Source organism: Micromesistius poutassou (assembly GCF_964030765.1).
Source record: "Micromesistius poutassou genome assembly, chromosome: 2".
NCBI classification, from domain to species: domain Eukaryota; kingdom Metazoa; phylum Chordata; class Actinopteri; order Gadiformes; family Gadidae; genus Micromesistius; species Micromesistius poutassou.
Window position 1 is genome coordinate 3,128,692 of NC_140272.1, and position 15,000 is coordinate 3,143,691.

A 15,000-nucleotide genomic window follows, 5' to 3' on the forward strand; every position below is an offset into this window, starting at 1 on the left:
GTGCCGGACCGCATCAAGAGCTTCTACCGGGTGAACAACGTGCGGCGGTTCCGCTACGACCGGCCCTTCCACAAGGGGCCCAAAGACAAGGACAATGAGTTCAAGGTCAGGAGCCGTCACTTACACTGAACAATAATAACCTACCATTACAGCAGCATACAACAAACACGGATGTTAGATGAGCAGTGCGGGAAAATCAGTCTTCAGATCTCAAAAACGACGACGAATTAATGGCTCGCTCTACTGTATGTATGTCTAATTGATGTGCCCTACTTTTATCCTTTTTATGTCTTCCAAAACCATGAGTATAAACCCTGCCCCTAATCCTGGCAGCCTCAATGCCATGCTCTGCTGCCAGCTGAGATAGGGAGAACCTTTAGAGTTGAAGTGAGCTGCACTGTGTGATTTATGGCTTGTTTCGTGATGTTGGTTTGTTCCAGAGTCTCTGGATAGAGAGGACTACACTCATCCTCACCCACCCCCTGCCTGGCATCTCCCGCTGGTTCGAGGTTGAAAAGAGAGAGCTGGTGAGGACAATCTTCTTCTTCTTCTAATTTAGTAACCTCCTCGAAGTTCACCATGTTTATTTTTCTCTGGAGTGCTTTCTAGTGGAATCCTCAGCCAGTCAACTATGCGAAGAACTCTTGTGCCCTCTAGCTGTGGAATATCACATGAAACTCACCTGTTCTTACCAATACCAATGTCCCTGCCTCTCTCTCCCCCATCTCTCTCTCCCTCCCTCCTTCTTTGTCTCCCTCCCTGCCACTGTCTGTGTCTGTCTGTCTGTCTGTCTGTCTGTCTGTCTCTCTGTCTCTCTCTCTCTCTCTCTCTCTCTCTCTCTCTCTCTCTCTCTCTCCCTCTCTCTCTCTCTCTCTCTCTTTCTCTCTCTCTCTCTCTCTCTCTCGCTCTCCCAGGTGGAGGTGAGTCCCTTGCAGAACGCCCTGGAGGTGGTGGAGAGTAAGAACCAGGAGCTGAGGTCTCTGATTGGTCAGTACCAGCTCCAGCAGCTGCAGAGCAACATCAACCTGCTCAGCATGACCCTGAACGGGGTCATCGACGCCGCGGTCAACGGAGGCATCGCCAGATACCAGGAGGTCAGCGCCTGATTGGTCCATCACAACATCACATCGCTACTATCTTGATCAGTCATGAGTCATTTCATTTGATCATTAATTTCATCTATTGGTCCTTCAAGGCCTTCTTTGATAAGGACTACATCAGCAGCCACCCTGAGGACACCGACAGGATCACCCACCTCAAAGACCTCATGCAGGACCAGGTAGGACCTAGAGTGTAAGACCTGATCAGGACCAGGTAGGACCTAGAGTGTAAGACCTGATCAGGACCAGGTAGGACCTAGAGTGTAAGACCTGATCAGGACCAGGTAGGACCTAGAGTGTAAGACCTGATCAGGACCAGGTAGGACCTAGAGTGTAAGACCTGATCAGGACCAGGTAGGACCTAGAGTGTAAGACCTGATCAGGACCAGGTAGGACCTGGAGTGTAAGACCTGATCAGGACCAGGTAGGACCTAGAGTGTAAGACCTGATCAGGACCAGGTAGGACCTAGAGTGTAAGACCTGATCAGGACCAGGTAGGACCTAGAGTGTAAGACCTGATCAGGACCAGGTAGGACCTAGAGTGTAAGACCTGATCAGGACCAGGTAGGACCTAGAGTGTAAGACCTGATCAGGACCAGGTAGGACCTGGAGGATAAGACCTCATTCAGGACCAGGTAGGACCAAGTAGGACCTGGTGCATGATACCTGATCCTAAGGACCAGGTGATAGGACAATTATGATGAGTATAATGATATGATTATTTTACTTTAGCCCTTGATTTAACCCCCACACCGAGGCGGATTGCAATAACATTAATATACAGTATGTTTGGATCCCACGGGTAACAGAAATGTGTCAACAAGTCTCAATGTTTTAGAACAGAACATGGAGCTAATATAAGGCAGAAGGGTTGAGGTTGCGATGAGGTTTGAGCCAGGATCCTGTGGGAGCCAAACTGATTTTCCGTCTGTCATAGGTTCACATCCTGGGCCTGGGTCTTGCGGTGCACGAGAAGTTGGTGCACCCAGAAATGCGTCCCCTGCATAAGAAGCTGATAGATCAGTTCCAGATGATGAGGACCAGTTTGTGTCTTGTGAGTTCCTAATGAACACCACCTCACTCTGCTTGACTGTGTTGTGTTGGTCCTAGGGTAACGTGTGTGTGTGTGTGTGTGTGTGTGTGTGTGTGTGTGGTCTTACAGGGTCTTCCAGGCTCGGAGCGGGTCGGCTCTGGGGTCAACGCTCGAGGCTTCCTGGCTTCCCACAGCCCCATGAGCCCGGAGGGTTTCAAACTCATCCACCGCCACAGGTGACAGACACGCACACACACACACCGCACACACACACACACACACACACACACACACACACACACACACACACACACACACACACACACACACACACACACACACACACACACACACACACACACACACACACACACACACACACACACACACACACACACACACACACACACACACACACTCACACACTCACACACACACGCCTCTGCCTGTTTTTCTCTCTTTCTGTGTTAACTCTCCTATACATCTGTGTGGACTCCTCTCTCTCCTTTATGTATATATATATATATATATATATATGTTACCTCCTCTCTCTCCTCTATATATCTATGATAACTCCTCTCTCTCCTCTATATATCTATGATAACTCCTCTCTCTCCTCTCTATATCTATGTTACCTCCTCTCTCTCCTCTCTATATCTATGTTACCTCCTCTCTCTCCTCTCTATATCTATGTTACCTCCTCTCTCTCCTCTCTATATCTATGTTACCTCCTCTCTCTCCTCTCTATATCTATGATAACTCCTCTCTCTCCTCTCTGCTGCTCCAGTGACAGTGGGACTGTTGGTAACGTTGTGATCCTGTCTGAGGGGCTGGTGCTAGAGCACCCTGATGACTTCTACCGCATGCAGGTGAGTGGAGCCTCTAATCACCTGACATACTGGGTGCCTGCAAGCGCACTGACTCCTGCTGGGGTTCCCATGAAGCACTGCTCTCCTGACCTCCTATAGTGATGCATGATTCTTATCAGCAGCTGTTAATCACATATCTTAATAACATCTCTCTCTCTATCTCTCTCTCTCTCTCGCTCTCTCTCTCTCTCTCTCTCTCTCTCTCTCTCTCTCTCTCTCTCCTTCTCTCTTTCTCGCCCAGCCAAGCCCTTCTTCCTCCAGCCTAAGCTCCACCCACTCAGCGCCCTCTCAGATGATTCACTCCGCCCCTTCCACCATCAGGGGTGAGGACCTAGCCAATCAGCTTCTGATGATGCATTTCCATTGTGTTGCTCTCGGGGGTTCTGGTGTTGTTGCGGGGCTTAGAGGTGAAAGGGTCATGTCAGATGTGTTGCAGGGATTAAAGGTTAATGTGTGTGTGTGTGTGTGTGTGTGTGTGTGTGTGTGTGCGTGCAGTGGGCTCCCCTTCTCTACCAGACCGGTTCAGACACAACAGAGAGCTGATGATGCTGCTGCCTCCACACAGAGACCGGCCGTCCAGCGTGATGATCCCTAGCCACAGCGATCACGCTCAGGTACCGCCTCCCCCATGAGACAGACAGATGAATGGACCAATGGAATTGAAGTGTGTTGGTAAATGTGTATTAGGAGGACATTTGGCAAGGATACACACTAGAGTAGAAGGACATTTTGGATTAGCAGGACAGGGTCGGTGTCCTCCTAAAACATGAAAATTCTAAAAGCGTAGAAGTGTTTCTATTGGTCTGTAGACCCTAAAACCCCCCCCCCCAAAAAATCGAAATGGCTTGTTATTACACAAAGACCTGATTTTGTGTATAAATTGTGTATCAGCACAGTGCCCCCTACAGCCGGGTCCTGGTATAGCAGGACTTCATGAATAGTCACACACTGTGTATGATTCTGAGATTCTGATTGGCTGACTGCCGGAAGGTCCTGATAATTCTTACACTGTCCTGATAATTCATGTTTATGTGAATGAACTTTGACACAGACCTCTGTTTTCCAAAAAATGTCCCAGCTGTTACAAATTTACCACAACTTACAGTAGATAGGTAGATGTGTGTGTGTGTGTGTGTGTGTGTGTGTGTGTGTGTGTGTGTGTGTGTGTGTTGGGCTGTTTCATCCAACCAACACCTGTTGCGTTTCAGCCATCCAACCTCCAGAGGGCGCTGTTTCACCAGGTGATCGGCCCATGCAAGCCCTGCAGCGACCCCAACCTGTCAGTAGCAGAGAAAGGTACACACACACACACACACACACACACACACACACACACACACACACACACACACACACACACACACACACACACACACACACACACACACACACACACACACACACACACACAATCACTTACTTGCTCACTATCTCACTCACTCGCTCGTTCGCTCACTCACTCACTCACTCACTCACTCACTCACTCACTCACTCACTCACTCACTCACTCACTCACTCACTCACTCACTCACTCACTCACTCACGCACACTGAAATGACTCAAAATACGTCAACAATAAATGTAAACCCCCCCCCCCCCTCTCCTCACCTCACCTCCTCAACCCCCCACCCCACCCCCACCCCCACCCCCTGCCTTACCTGCACCCCCCCACCCCCACCCCTCCCCCCCCCCCCCCAGTCCTGACCACCCCCAGCAGCTGGAGTCTGGACAGTGGGACCCGGGAGACTCTCCCCTTCCTCTCCGGGCACCTGGGCCTGGCCCCCCCCGTGCCCCCCCGCAACCTGCCTCCTGGTAACACAGTGTTCAGTGGTTAGAGTCCCCCGGGGGGCCGCACGGGTGTGTGTGTGTGTGTGTGTGTGTGTGTGTGTGTGTATCTGAGTGCTCCCTGCTATGTCTCCCCCCTGTAGGGCCCCACCTGTCGATGCACTTTGATGCTTTCAGCCAGCAGCTCAGCGACCTCCCGCCAGCCCTCCCCGCGCGATCCTTAAGAAAGGTACCCTTTACCCTCCTCCTCTTCCTCCCCCTCTCCTTCCTCCTGCCTTCCCTCCTCTCCTCCTCCTCTAGTCTCGTCTCCTCCTCGGTGAGTCGCTCCGAATGTCTGCCTGCACCCTTAGACTCCTCCTTCGGCTGGGTTTCTGTGTTTTGTGCGCTATATATACAGGATCTATGTGTGTGTGTGTGTCTGTGTGTGTCGGTTTTTCTTTAATCTCTCCCTCCTCTCCCCCTATCTCTCTCTCTCTTTCTCTCTTTTTTCACTCTGTCTTTCTCTCTCTTGCTCTCTCTCTCTCTCCTGCTCTTTCTCTCTCTCTCTCTCTCCTGCTCTTTCTCTCTCTCTCTCTCTCTCTCTCTCTCTCTCTCTCTCTCTCTCTCGCTCTCTCTCTCTCCAGTCCCCTCTGCACCCTATACCTGCCTCTCCCACCAGTCCCCAGTCCCTCCTGGATGGCAGTAGCTCCACCCTGTCTGGCAGCGCCAGCTCGGGGGTCTCCTCCCTCAGCGACGGTAACCCCGGGGCCCCCCCCTCCAGCTGTGACCAAGAGGAGGCCCACTACCAGCCCGGCCCCGGAGCCCTCATCCTGGGCCCGCCTCTACCCCAGCCCCAGGCTTTAGTCCTGGCCTCTGATCACCACCACCACCAGCACCACCACCACCACCATCCTCATCACCATCATCTTCCCCAGCCCAACTACAGCCTCCACCTCCCCCCGCTCTACCAGCCCCACCAGCCCCCCGCCCTCCCCCCGAAGCCCCTCCTCAGGGAGGAGGACGAGGAGGACGAGGAGGTGCCCAGGCCCATGCCCCGCCGCATCTCCCAGCCCCTGATGCCAGTGACCAAGGAGGAGCAGGCCAAGGCGGCCTGGCAGACGGTCAGTGAGGAGTAGGGAGGTCAGGGCATCGGAGTGAATGAGGTCGCAGAGGTCCGGTTAAGCCACACGCTCCCAGGCCACGCCCTCTTGTAAGCCCTCCCCCTTTAAACGACCAGCAGTTGTGAAGGTTTAGAGGTTTTTCTATACAACCAGGGACTGTACAACGTTACGTCATTCACCATTCAAGACTATAGGATGAAACGCTAGGAGTAATTCATCAGACTAATACACTGATGGGTAGATAGCTGCAGTCTTCCAAAGCCGTGAATATGTTTATTCACTAATGTATATTAGTGAATCCTATGTTCTTACAGAGCAAAGCACAATGTTTCTGCTCGCCTCGTGTATGAGTACATTCTAAAACATTATTGGTGGAACACAACATATACATGTGTTGGGTTTTAGGTGAATTAATCATAAATAAACCAACTTAAAACACTTGCATCTCTTATCACCAGGGCAACGCCAAAGACGTGATTCCTGTATGAAAGTTCATTGAATTAAATAAATATATATATATATCTATATATATTTATATAGTTATAAACCCATTCATTCAAACATGTATATTAAATGTATCTAGTATTTTTAACTACTTCTGGACAAAAGACCAAGTAAAAAAATATAGAACAATATTGTTTTTTGAAGTGACCACAGTATGATTATAAAATATAAAAAATATATGATCTATGTAATCTATTAAGACCACAGTATCACCATTATATAATAATAATAATAATAATAATAATAATAATAATAATAATAATAATCTTGTTTTATAAAGCCTACAGTATTTCCATGATTTTAAAACTGAATGTGAATATGAAAGAATAATCTTGTTTTACCCCACAGTATTATAATAATTTATTTTGTTAAGACTGGTTGATGAGAGGAAAATAACAGATATTTGATAAGTCATACTCTAGTTTTACAAGTTATTAAGTTGTTGTATAATAAGTTGTAAACAGTTTATAACTATGGAAGGAAGGTTACAGGTTTGCATTCCCCATATTTATGTTACTATAACCGCTCACGCAACCACATACCCACTCAGTTAGCAAATGCATTATCCACACATTCATTATGTGGTGCCAAAACATATGGTTTCATATGTCATGGTGTTTTTAATTTCATGGCTGCAGATGAAGTCTGAAAGATTTATGTACGGTACTAAAAAACATTTTTATACGGGCAGAAAAAGACAGCCCCGTGCGTCTCCACCTCATAAGCTCTCTCCGTGGATGGGGTGTGACCTCTGACCTCGGTGAGTGTGGTCCTGTATAAGAGAAACAGACAGGGACCCCCATCCAGACCTCAGAGAACTCCAGCGTGCTTCAGCTGGGTTAGGGTTATGTCCTGTCGCTAGCCATCTCCTGGGATGATTGACAGGCTGGAGGTGTTCTGTTCATCAGGCAAACTTATCTTTTATTTTTTCTGTGGAAACGGCTCCGGTTTCCATCACACAGAGTTACCTCTTTCTTTACAAGGTCCTCTCTCTGGAGACTCTCTTACACTGTTTTATATATTTGTTTTCTGGTCATGATTCACACTGTTGTTGTACACACTGTTATATATTATTAATAACCATTAACTTACGGCACATATTTAGCCAGACCCAGGGTATAATATTTAATAACTAATTTATTATCTCAGCTCGTCTGACACCTGTCGGTCTGTCTGAGCGGGGGGGGGGTCAACAGTTTGTTGTTTTAGATGTATTCGGAGAGGAGGGAGGAGTCTCAAGGCGCTAACTGAAGGCTACTCAAGGTTAGCTTAACGCTCTGACCCCGCATGTGGCTGACCTGACCTTTAACCCCCGAGCCTCCAGACTGTGTCGGCTGAGTTCAACTGAGGGGGCGTGGCTGTAGGCATGGGGAGTTGTATTTCACCAATGAAAAGTAGCGGCACAGAGCTGGCCCTGCCCAGTATGAACAGTGGTAGAAGCCAATTTCAGCAGCACCTTTGCTCAATGATTTGTCACTTTAAGGTAATTTAGTTCCTGCCCTCAATGAGATCACTTCACTGAGAAATGTGATCGATAACATGTGATTGAAAATTAGTTGATCAAAGTCTGTGATTGATAACATGATTTGGAGGTTTTGGAGAGGAAAGGATGGCACATTTAGTTTCATGTAACACAACAAAATGTGACCTTTTATATGAAGTGTAACCTATGCAATGCCCCAGCATTTGGACCACAGGTTTCTTACTAGTTCTTCATGGAATAGAAGAATGTTTCACTTTGTTATGCAAGGTACTAAACAGCCTACTGTACAGACCAGCAGAGACGCAGCAGAAACAGTACGTTGTACATTCGATAGCAATTCATGAAATTACCTTTTATAGTTTGTGACAGACAGAAAAGGGTTTGTACTTGTGTTTTAGTTTTCTAATTTCTGCATGAAGCCCCTTTTTCTACCTGTCTTTTCCGCGGTCGCAGGAGGGGATGTGGCCGGAGTGTGTTTCTAAACGTTCATCATTAGAAGGACGAGCCGGGGGTTGGGCGCCTTCAGGAACTGCCGCTGTCGTCTCTATGTTGTAAGCCTGGCAACAGATCACCATGGCAACGAGAGGAGGGGTGTAGCCTGTACATAGCGTCTGGGGGGGCCTCGTTCTTTCTGATGTAAAATCATTTTTAAAATTAGACCACCGTAAAAATACATTTGACTAATTCTTGTTAATATTGTATGGAGTCTTATGACTATGTTTGGATTTGGGATTGGGATTTTGTGTATTTCGCATCGATGACAGATGGAATGCGGCCAGTGGACTACTGTGTCCAGCCTGACTGGGGACCAGTAGATGTAAATATCACCTTTTCCTACCGCTGTGCTGTATGTTCATTCATAATGACTTAATAAATACAAGTTATACTGTACTCTGCCTGTTAGTCTTTTGTAACTAACAGAACTATTCAATAGTCGAATGTCTCTACACCAGAGGGCGCCAGAAAGCAAGGGATGAATCGAGGTGAATTTAAATGTTCCAAAATTTCAAACAAACAAACACACACACACACACACACCGTGGATCTGCGACTCATGAGCAGGCATAACTGAGGAGTCCTCTTCTCCTCTCCCTCTTCTCCTGCCTTTCTTCCTCTCCCTTCTCTACCTCCCCTCATCTCCTCTCCCTCCTCCCCTCCTCTCCTCTACCAACTCCCCTTCTCTACCTCCCCTCTTCTCCTCCCCTCCTCTCCTCTACCAACTCCCCTTCTCTACCTCCCCTCTTCTCCTCCCTCTACTCCTCTCCCGCCTCCCCTTCTCTCCCTCCCCTGTTCTATTGCCTCCCTTCCTATCCCTCCTCTCCCCTCCCCCCTCTTCTTCCCTGCACAAACCTCCATTCATCAACCTGACAATGAGCGTCTTGACTCTCCGCCGGCCGGGGGTCAGACCCAACATAATATTTACTCATACATCTCTCTCTTTGTCCCTAGAGCCGCCGAGAGGAACACCCCCCGCAATGACACTTTATATCCATCCTCCCTCTCAATAAGAACCGCTCGAGTCTCACTGAGAAGTTATTCTGGAGAAGGAGGATGGATATGAAGTTCTGGAAGTTCTGGCCAAGAGTTGCATTCAGCTTAAGAGTTTGTCTGAGGAACAGCAATGTTATATGACTAGGTCGATAGTTTGGCTTTCTAGCTTTAAAAAAAATAAGTTAAATATGTGTCGCTGCTGGTAGTTCCTGATTTGGGCCTTGAACCATGAACTGAACTGGAGCCCTCCTTGGGTCCTGATACTGATGATACAATGGTACTGGTAAAGACCGGCTTTATCCATTCAGCATATCAGGCGACCCAAAGTGGGGTCCCAACCCACAGGTCAGGGAACCCTGGTTTGGACAGTTGACATATTTGCTACAGATATTTCATGATGCCTTGTTGATACAAAACATGATCGTAGCCTATTGCTATGTGGGTGGCCTACGGCAAACTACTGCTACTCATCACTTAGCACGATGCGTAAGCGCTTATTGGGACATTGAAATTACAGGCAGATGTAGGTAGGGTTAAACAGATGTTAGGAAACAAATTCATGACAATGTAAGATGATGGGGTTGTACACATTATAATCCTAAACAGCAACCTTAAACTCAGCTATTGGGAAAAAATCACGATCAACTCCATTGCCACAAAATGTTTGAGAAGGCCCACCCTTGACGTCATTTTCCCAAATCGGACCAATGGAGAGCACTAATCCAGGCACATGACGTCATGGTGGTCCAAATTTTCCACAATTCTTCTGTTGAAAGGGTACACAACTGTACACTGGGATTCTTCCCAACACAAGAAGTGAAACGGCTCTTAAATCATAAAATAGCCCAGCGTGATGGTTCATCAGTAATCTCTCTGCTCATCCAGTTGGGCGAAGAGGTGACGGATCTCACTGGGTATGGTATGTACACGTGTCCACACGCACACCCAGCAGGGGAGCTGGTAGAGCTGGTCGGCTCTCTGCCGAGGGTCATGGCTGTTTGTTTAACCCTCATCTCACTGAGGATGACGAGGAGTCGTTCATGTGAATCAAACCTCCTACTGAGAGGGAGACGTTGTGTTTGTGTGTGTGTGTGTGTGTGTGTGTGTGTGTGTGTGTGTGTGTGTGTGTGTGTGTGTGTATGTGTGTGTGTGTGTGTTTGTTCGGTTTCTATCAGTATATGTATGTATGGGTTTGTGTGAGTGTATTTTTGTGTGGAAATTTGTAAATATTTGTGTGTGTGTGTGTGTGTGTGTGTGTGTGGGGGGGGGTTTGTGTCAGCATGTGTGTGTGCGTGTATGCATGTGTGTGGTATGTGTGTGTGTGTGTGTGTATTCCTGTGTATGTTTGTGTGTCTGTTTGTGTTTGTTTAGAGAGGGTATTCCCTGAGGGATCAGGAGTTTTCGTCTCCTGGAGTGTGTTTGGTCAAATCAGAGATCCTCCCTGAGTCTCCTCCTCCTCCTCCTCCTCCAGGGATAAATGGTGATGTTGTTACTGGCAAGTCTGAATCTGTGGAGGGAAATCACCGACTGATATTTACCGTGGACCACATCCAACCATTGTCATCCCGCTCTGGGTATGTTTGGTTCCTCTCTCCTGGCGGCCCCTGGGTCATGGAGCCGCCGTTAGATCATACCCTCCGCACAGGCCCGTCCTGGCAGCCCTCGATACCAGAGTCCCAGCCCTCCTCTTTTCTCGCTGTCTCCTTTTTCCTCTCCCCTCCCCTCTCTCCATCTCATCTTCTCCTCTCCTCTCCTCTCCTCTCCCTCCCAGTACAAATATTAATATTCAGTAATTTATCAGACACTATTATTCAAGGTGGCTTTGGATGAATTCAGTTTACAGGTCACTGAGGAGCTGCAGTTGAATGGTAAAGGGACAGGACATTAAGGAGCAGGTAGGGGTTAGACAGTACAGAGACAGGACATTATGGCGCAGGTAGGGGATGGACATTAGTCTAGGAGAGACATTAAGGAGCAGGTAGGGCTCAGGGCATCTTGCTCTGGTGAGCCTACAAGAAGACTGCAGCTGTTTGGCTGGTGAGCTGACACTGAGTCTTCCAGTAAAGCCAGGTGAAGGGCACCACATAGCAACGGTGGCGTGAGACAGGGCGATGCTGAAAGAGATCCTCAGTGTTTACAGCGCCCCCCCACCCTCCCAGAGGATTTTCCTGTACTTCCCCAGAGGTCATAAAACATCTCTCCTGTGCCACACGACGCGCTTCAAGTCTGTAAACCTCTTGTAAATTCCTTCCCTCAGTTCTCCACCGGCATCTGAACATCATCTGACAGGGCATGGCTGTTACCCAGACACCTAGACATGCACACTATTATCTGTCCGTCCCTCTGGCTGTGGGTCTCTCTGCACACACACACACACACACACACACATGCGAAAACACACTCTGGGTTTTAGTGTATGGATGGGAACAGGAAGCAGATCCATCTTGCTCAGTGACACAAGGGTCTGGTCCGTAGTCCAGTAGAGACAAGCCACCTAGTTATGGATAGGCATTAGACCACTCCCCTATAGGGTAAAGGTTGAGGTACACTTATTTTTGGAGAGGTGCACGTTAGCTACAAAAGGCAAACATAGAGAACCTAGGGGTAGCAACGTAAACGTGAAGACCCCTGCCGGACCCACGTTAATGTAAAAACTCCACGGTGTAGTCACGGTAAAATAGAGACCCATGAAACAAATACACACACTCAAGTAGAAAGACACACACACACACACACACGGACACAAACAAACGTGCTTGTGTGTGTGTGACTTTGTTCTCATCATTAACATTCCCTTCATGTTTGGCTGACAGCACACAACCTTTTCATCTCCTGCTCCACCTGCACCGTGTATGTGTGCGTGTGTGTGTGTGTCTGTGTGTGAGGAGATGGGGCCCCTACAGTAATGGCTGAGACCTGACCTTCCTCACCTGTCCTCCTCTTCCTCACCCCTCTTCCTCTCTAACTAAAGACCAACTGCCATCTGTGCTGTGTGTTTATGTATGTGTGATATAGTGTGTGTTGTGTTAGTGTGTAGTGTGTGTGGTGTGTTTGCTGTCCTGCTTCTCTTGTGGTGTGCTTCTCTCTGTCCTGAAGTAGCCTTTTAAAAAAGATTTACTATTTGAGTATTTAGTCATTAAGGTGACACTTATCCTCATCTGCCCCAAATCGAGATGAACCCCAACATCAAACCTATATCCCGACATGACATTTCCAACATTCGGGCTGTCTCATGTGTTTCAGGTTAACACTGGAGTCCAGTGTGATCCTCCTACCCTCAGTCTTTACCCCCCCCCCTCCTGTCCATCACGGTGATGTTGAGGTGCTGACTGACCGAGAGGGCTGGGAGCTGCGATGTCATTGGTGGAGAGGGAGGACAGTGGGAACCTTTATATTCCACTGTAATCTATGCCAGAGGCCCTGGGGAGACGGGCCCCTCACACACACGGAGAGGACCAAACCAGGGGTCCCGACACACACTGATACACATATATACACATAACCTCATACAGACTCACACACACACACTCACACTAACACACACACACAGGTCACTGTGTAATACTGTAGTTCTGTAATACTATACTACTACCCTATACTACTACCCTATACCCTACTTTTTTGTAATATAGCAGTGTAGTACGGTAGCGCTACTACTACTACTACTTTAGTACTGTAGTTTTGTAGTTGGTTGTAGAATGAAGAGGGCTGGGTGGAGAAATTGTGTGTTTCCATGAAAACTAGCCGAAGATTGAAGCTTTTCATACTGTGGGAGGACAGAGGAGAGAAAGTATGAAGGTATGGGGTGATGAAGGAGGAGGAGGGAGAGGACGGGAGGAGGCGTGGGAGAGAGCAGGAAGGAGAGAGATAGAGGGAGGAGGAGGGAGGAGTAGAAGGGAAGAGGCCACGTGAGCCCGTTGTTGGAGTCTGGACCCCATGACAGAGATTAGACCACATTACTCCTGGTAGTCTTACCAGGAGGAGAGAGGAGGAGGAGGAGGAGGAGGAGGAGGAGGAGGAGAAGGAGGGGGAGGAAGAGGAGGAGAAGCAAGGGGGGGGAGGAGGTATGAGGTGGACTGTTCCACCCTGAGGAGCGTGCACTGAGGAGAGGAACTGAGGGGAGAAGAGAGATGGCGAAGGTAGCGTCATGGTCATGTGATCCGGATCGCTCAACAGATTTAGCTGCACCTCAATTAACCTTTACATTAATATAACCAAAACATTTCGCTGAACTAGTGTGACTAGCATCAGAAGTGAGTGATTTAATCAAAACCTTTTGGTTTCTTCATACGGGATCGTTTGTGCTGATACTTTCTGGAACAGTAACCTGGACAGACCTTTGTGGTGCTGGTGAAGAGAAAAGCACAGTCTACAGGCTGTTGACTGTTGGGTCATAGGTCAAAGGTCAGGGGTGAGGGTTAGAAGTGCGGGTCTGTCTGGCTCACAGGGTTTCTAGGGTGGAGTGCAGTATAGGGACAATTGATTTTACACACATGCAAGCACTCACATGCACGCACACACACAAACACAAGCACACACTTGGCAAACACCCACACATGGACACGCACACACACACACACACACACACACACACACACACACACACACACACACACACACACACACACACACACACACACACACACACACACACACACACACACACACACTCACACCACACACACACACACACACACACAAACATTAACATGCACGCACACAAGCACAAGCACACACTTGGCAAACACCCACACACACATGGACACGCACATTCACACAAAAGCATGCACACACATACATACAAACCACAAAAGACAAGACATTTCATCTAAAAAACATGACATTTTGTTCTTCATCATGACTAGATATAATTGTCAACACTAATGAAAGAAAGAAAACAAGATGCAAGAACCTAACAGCATTCGTTTTGGGTCGTCATGTAAGTCTTTTGGTTCAGTTGATGCTTCCTTTGTTCTGCTTCATATTAAACTAAAAAGCACCTTCAAAGGGATGCGGTTGAAGGGGGGGTGAGGTGTATGAGTTGGATTATGCCAGATTAGTCTTTCCCGTGTATTGGTTTTCTCAATAGTCTGGGAACACAACATGGTATTCTCAGTTGGATACACATTCTTCTTCCGACCGACTAAAAATAAATGAATAAAAACACAACAATTAAACAATACATTGATTTATATTCTTATACATTTTTATGATCATAAATTATGTTTCCCCACCAATCTAGAGTCAATCAGAATCCTTAAACATAGTCTGGTTCAAATGTCTGACTCTTATAATATATAATAATTCTCAAAGCATGCCAAACACTGATTATCAAGGTCACCAAACACTGGTTATCAAGGTCACCAAACACTGAAAAGAAAGTTCAAGTGCCTTCCCTTCTTCCTGATTGCTCCCAGATAATAGAGGTGAACAGGCTGCTAGCCAGTAGTTCGCTAACTAGCTAGTAAGTTTTTAGTTAGCTAGCTAGAATTGAGCATGCTGTCAGACAGTAAGCTGACAGCGGGCTAGATTTGAGCTTGTTGTTTGGTGTTTATTCGCTAGCTCTGCATGAAAAGGTGAAAGTTAGCTCTGGTGAACTCCTGATGGATGGAGTCGAGTAGTGCGTCGTCCTCCT

At 47.7% G+C, this 15,000-nt stretch overlaps 2 protein-coding genes across 2 annotated transcripts in view; one reads left to right on the top strand and one right to left on the bottom strand.

Annotated features, from left to right (window-relative positions):
* Nucleotides 1-5,902, top strand: part of LOC311339206 (dedicator of cytokinesis protein 3-like) — a gene marked incomplete at both ends in the record, with an annotated part of 32,438 nt that extends 26,536 nt beyond the window's left edge. The window contains 14 exons of the mRNA XM_084464583.1: nucleotides 1-105; nucleotides 441-527; nucleotides 915-1,094; nucleotides 1,196-1,279; nucleotides 2,038-2,154; nucleotides 2,263-2,369; nucleotides 2,921-3,002; nucleotides 3,244-3,325; nucleotides 3,498-3,616; nucleotides 4,211-4,298; nucleotides 4,701-4,814; nucleotides 4,931-5,016; nucleotides 5,411-5,629; nucleotides 5,702-5,902. The exon at nucleotides 1-105 is cut by the window's left edge and continues 62 nt beyond it. Coding sequence (XP_084320709.1) covers nucleotides 1-105; nucleotides 441-527; nucleotides 915-1,094; nucleotides 1,196-1,279; nucleotides 2,038-2,154; nucleotides 2,263-2,369; nucleotides 2,921-3,002; nucleotides 3,244-3,325; nucleotides 3,498-3,616; nucleotides 4,211-4,298; nucleotides 4,701-4,814; nucleotides 4,931-5,016; nucleotides 5,411-5,629; nucleotides 5,702-5,902 — 1,671 coding nt within the window. The remainder of the gene's footprint in view (nucleotides 106-440; nucleotides 528-914; nucleotides 1,095-1,195; nucleotides 1,280-2,037; nucleotides 2,155-2,262; nucleotides 2,370-2,920; nucleotides 3,003-3,243; nucleotides 3,326-3,497; nucleotides 3,617-4,210; nucleotides 4,299-4,700; nucleotides 4,815-4,930; nucleotides 5,017-5,410; nucleotides 5,630-5,701) is intronic.
* A 9,021-nt stretch (nucleotides 5,903-14,923) lies between these two features.
* Nucleotides 14,924-15,000, bottom strand: part of rbpjl (recombination signal binding protein for immunoglobulin kappa J region-like) — a gene marked incomplete at its 3' end in the record, with an annotated part of 13,024 nt that continues 12,947 nt past the window's right edge. Inside the window, exon 13 of the mRNA XM_084463788.1 lies at nucleotides 14,924-15,000. This exon is cut by the window's right edge and continues 230 nt beyond it. Within this exon, the coding sequence (XP_084319914.1) occupies nucleotides 14,924-15,000 (77 nt within the window).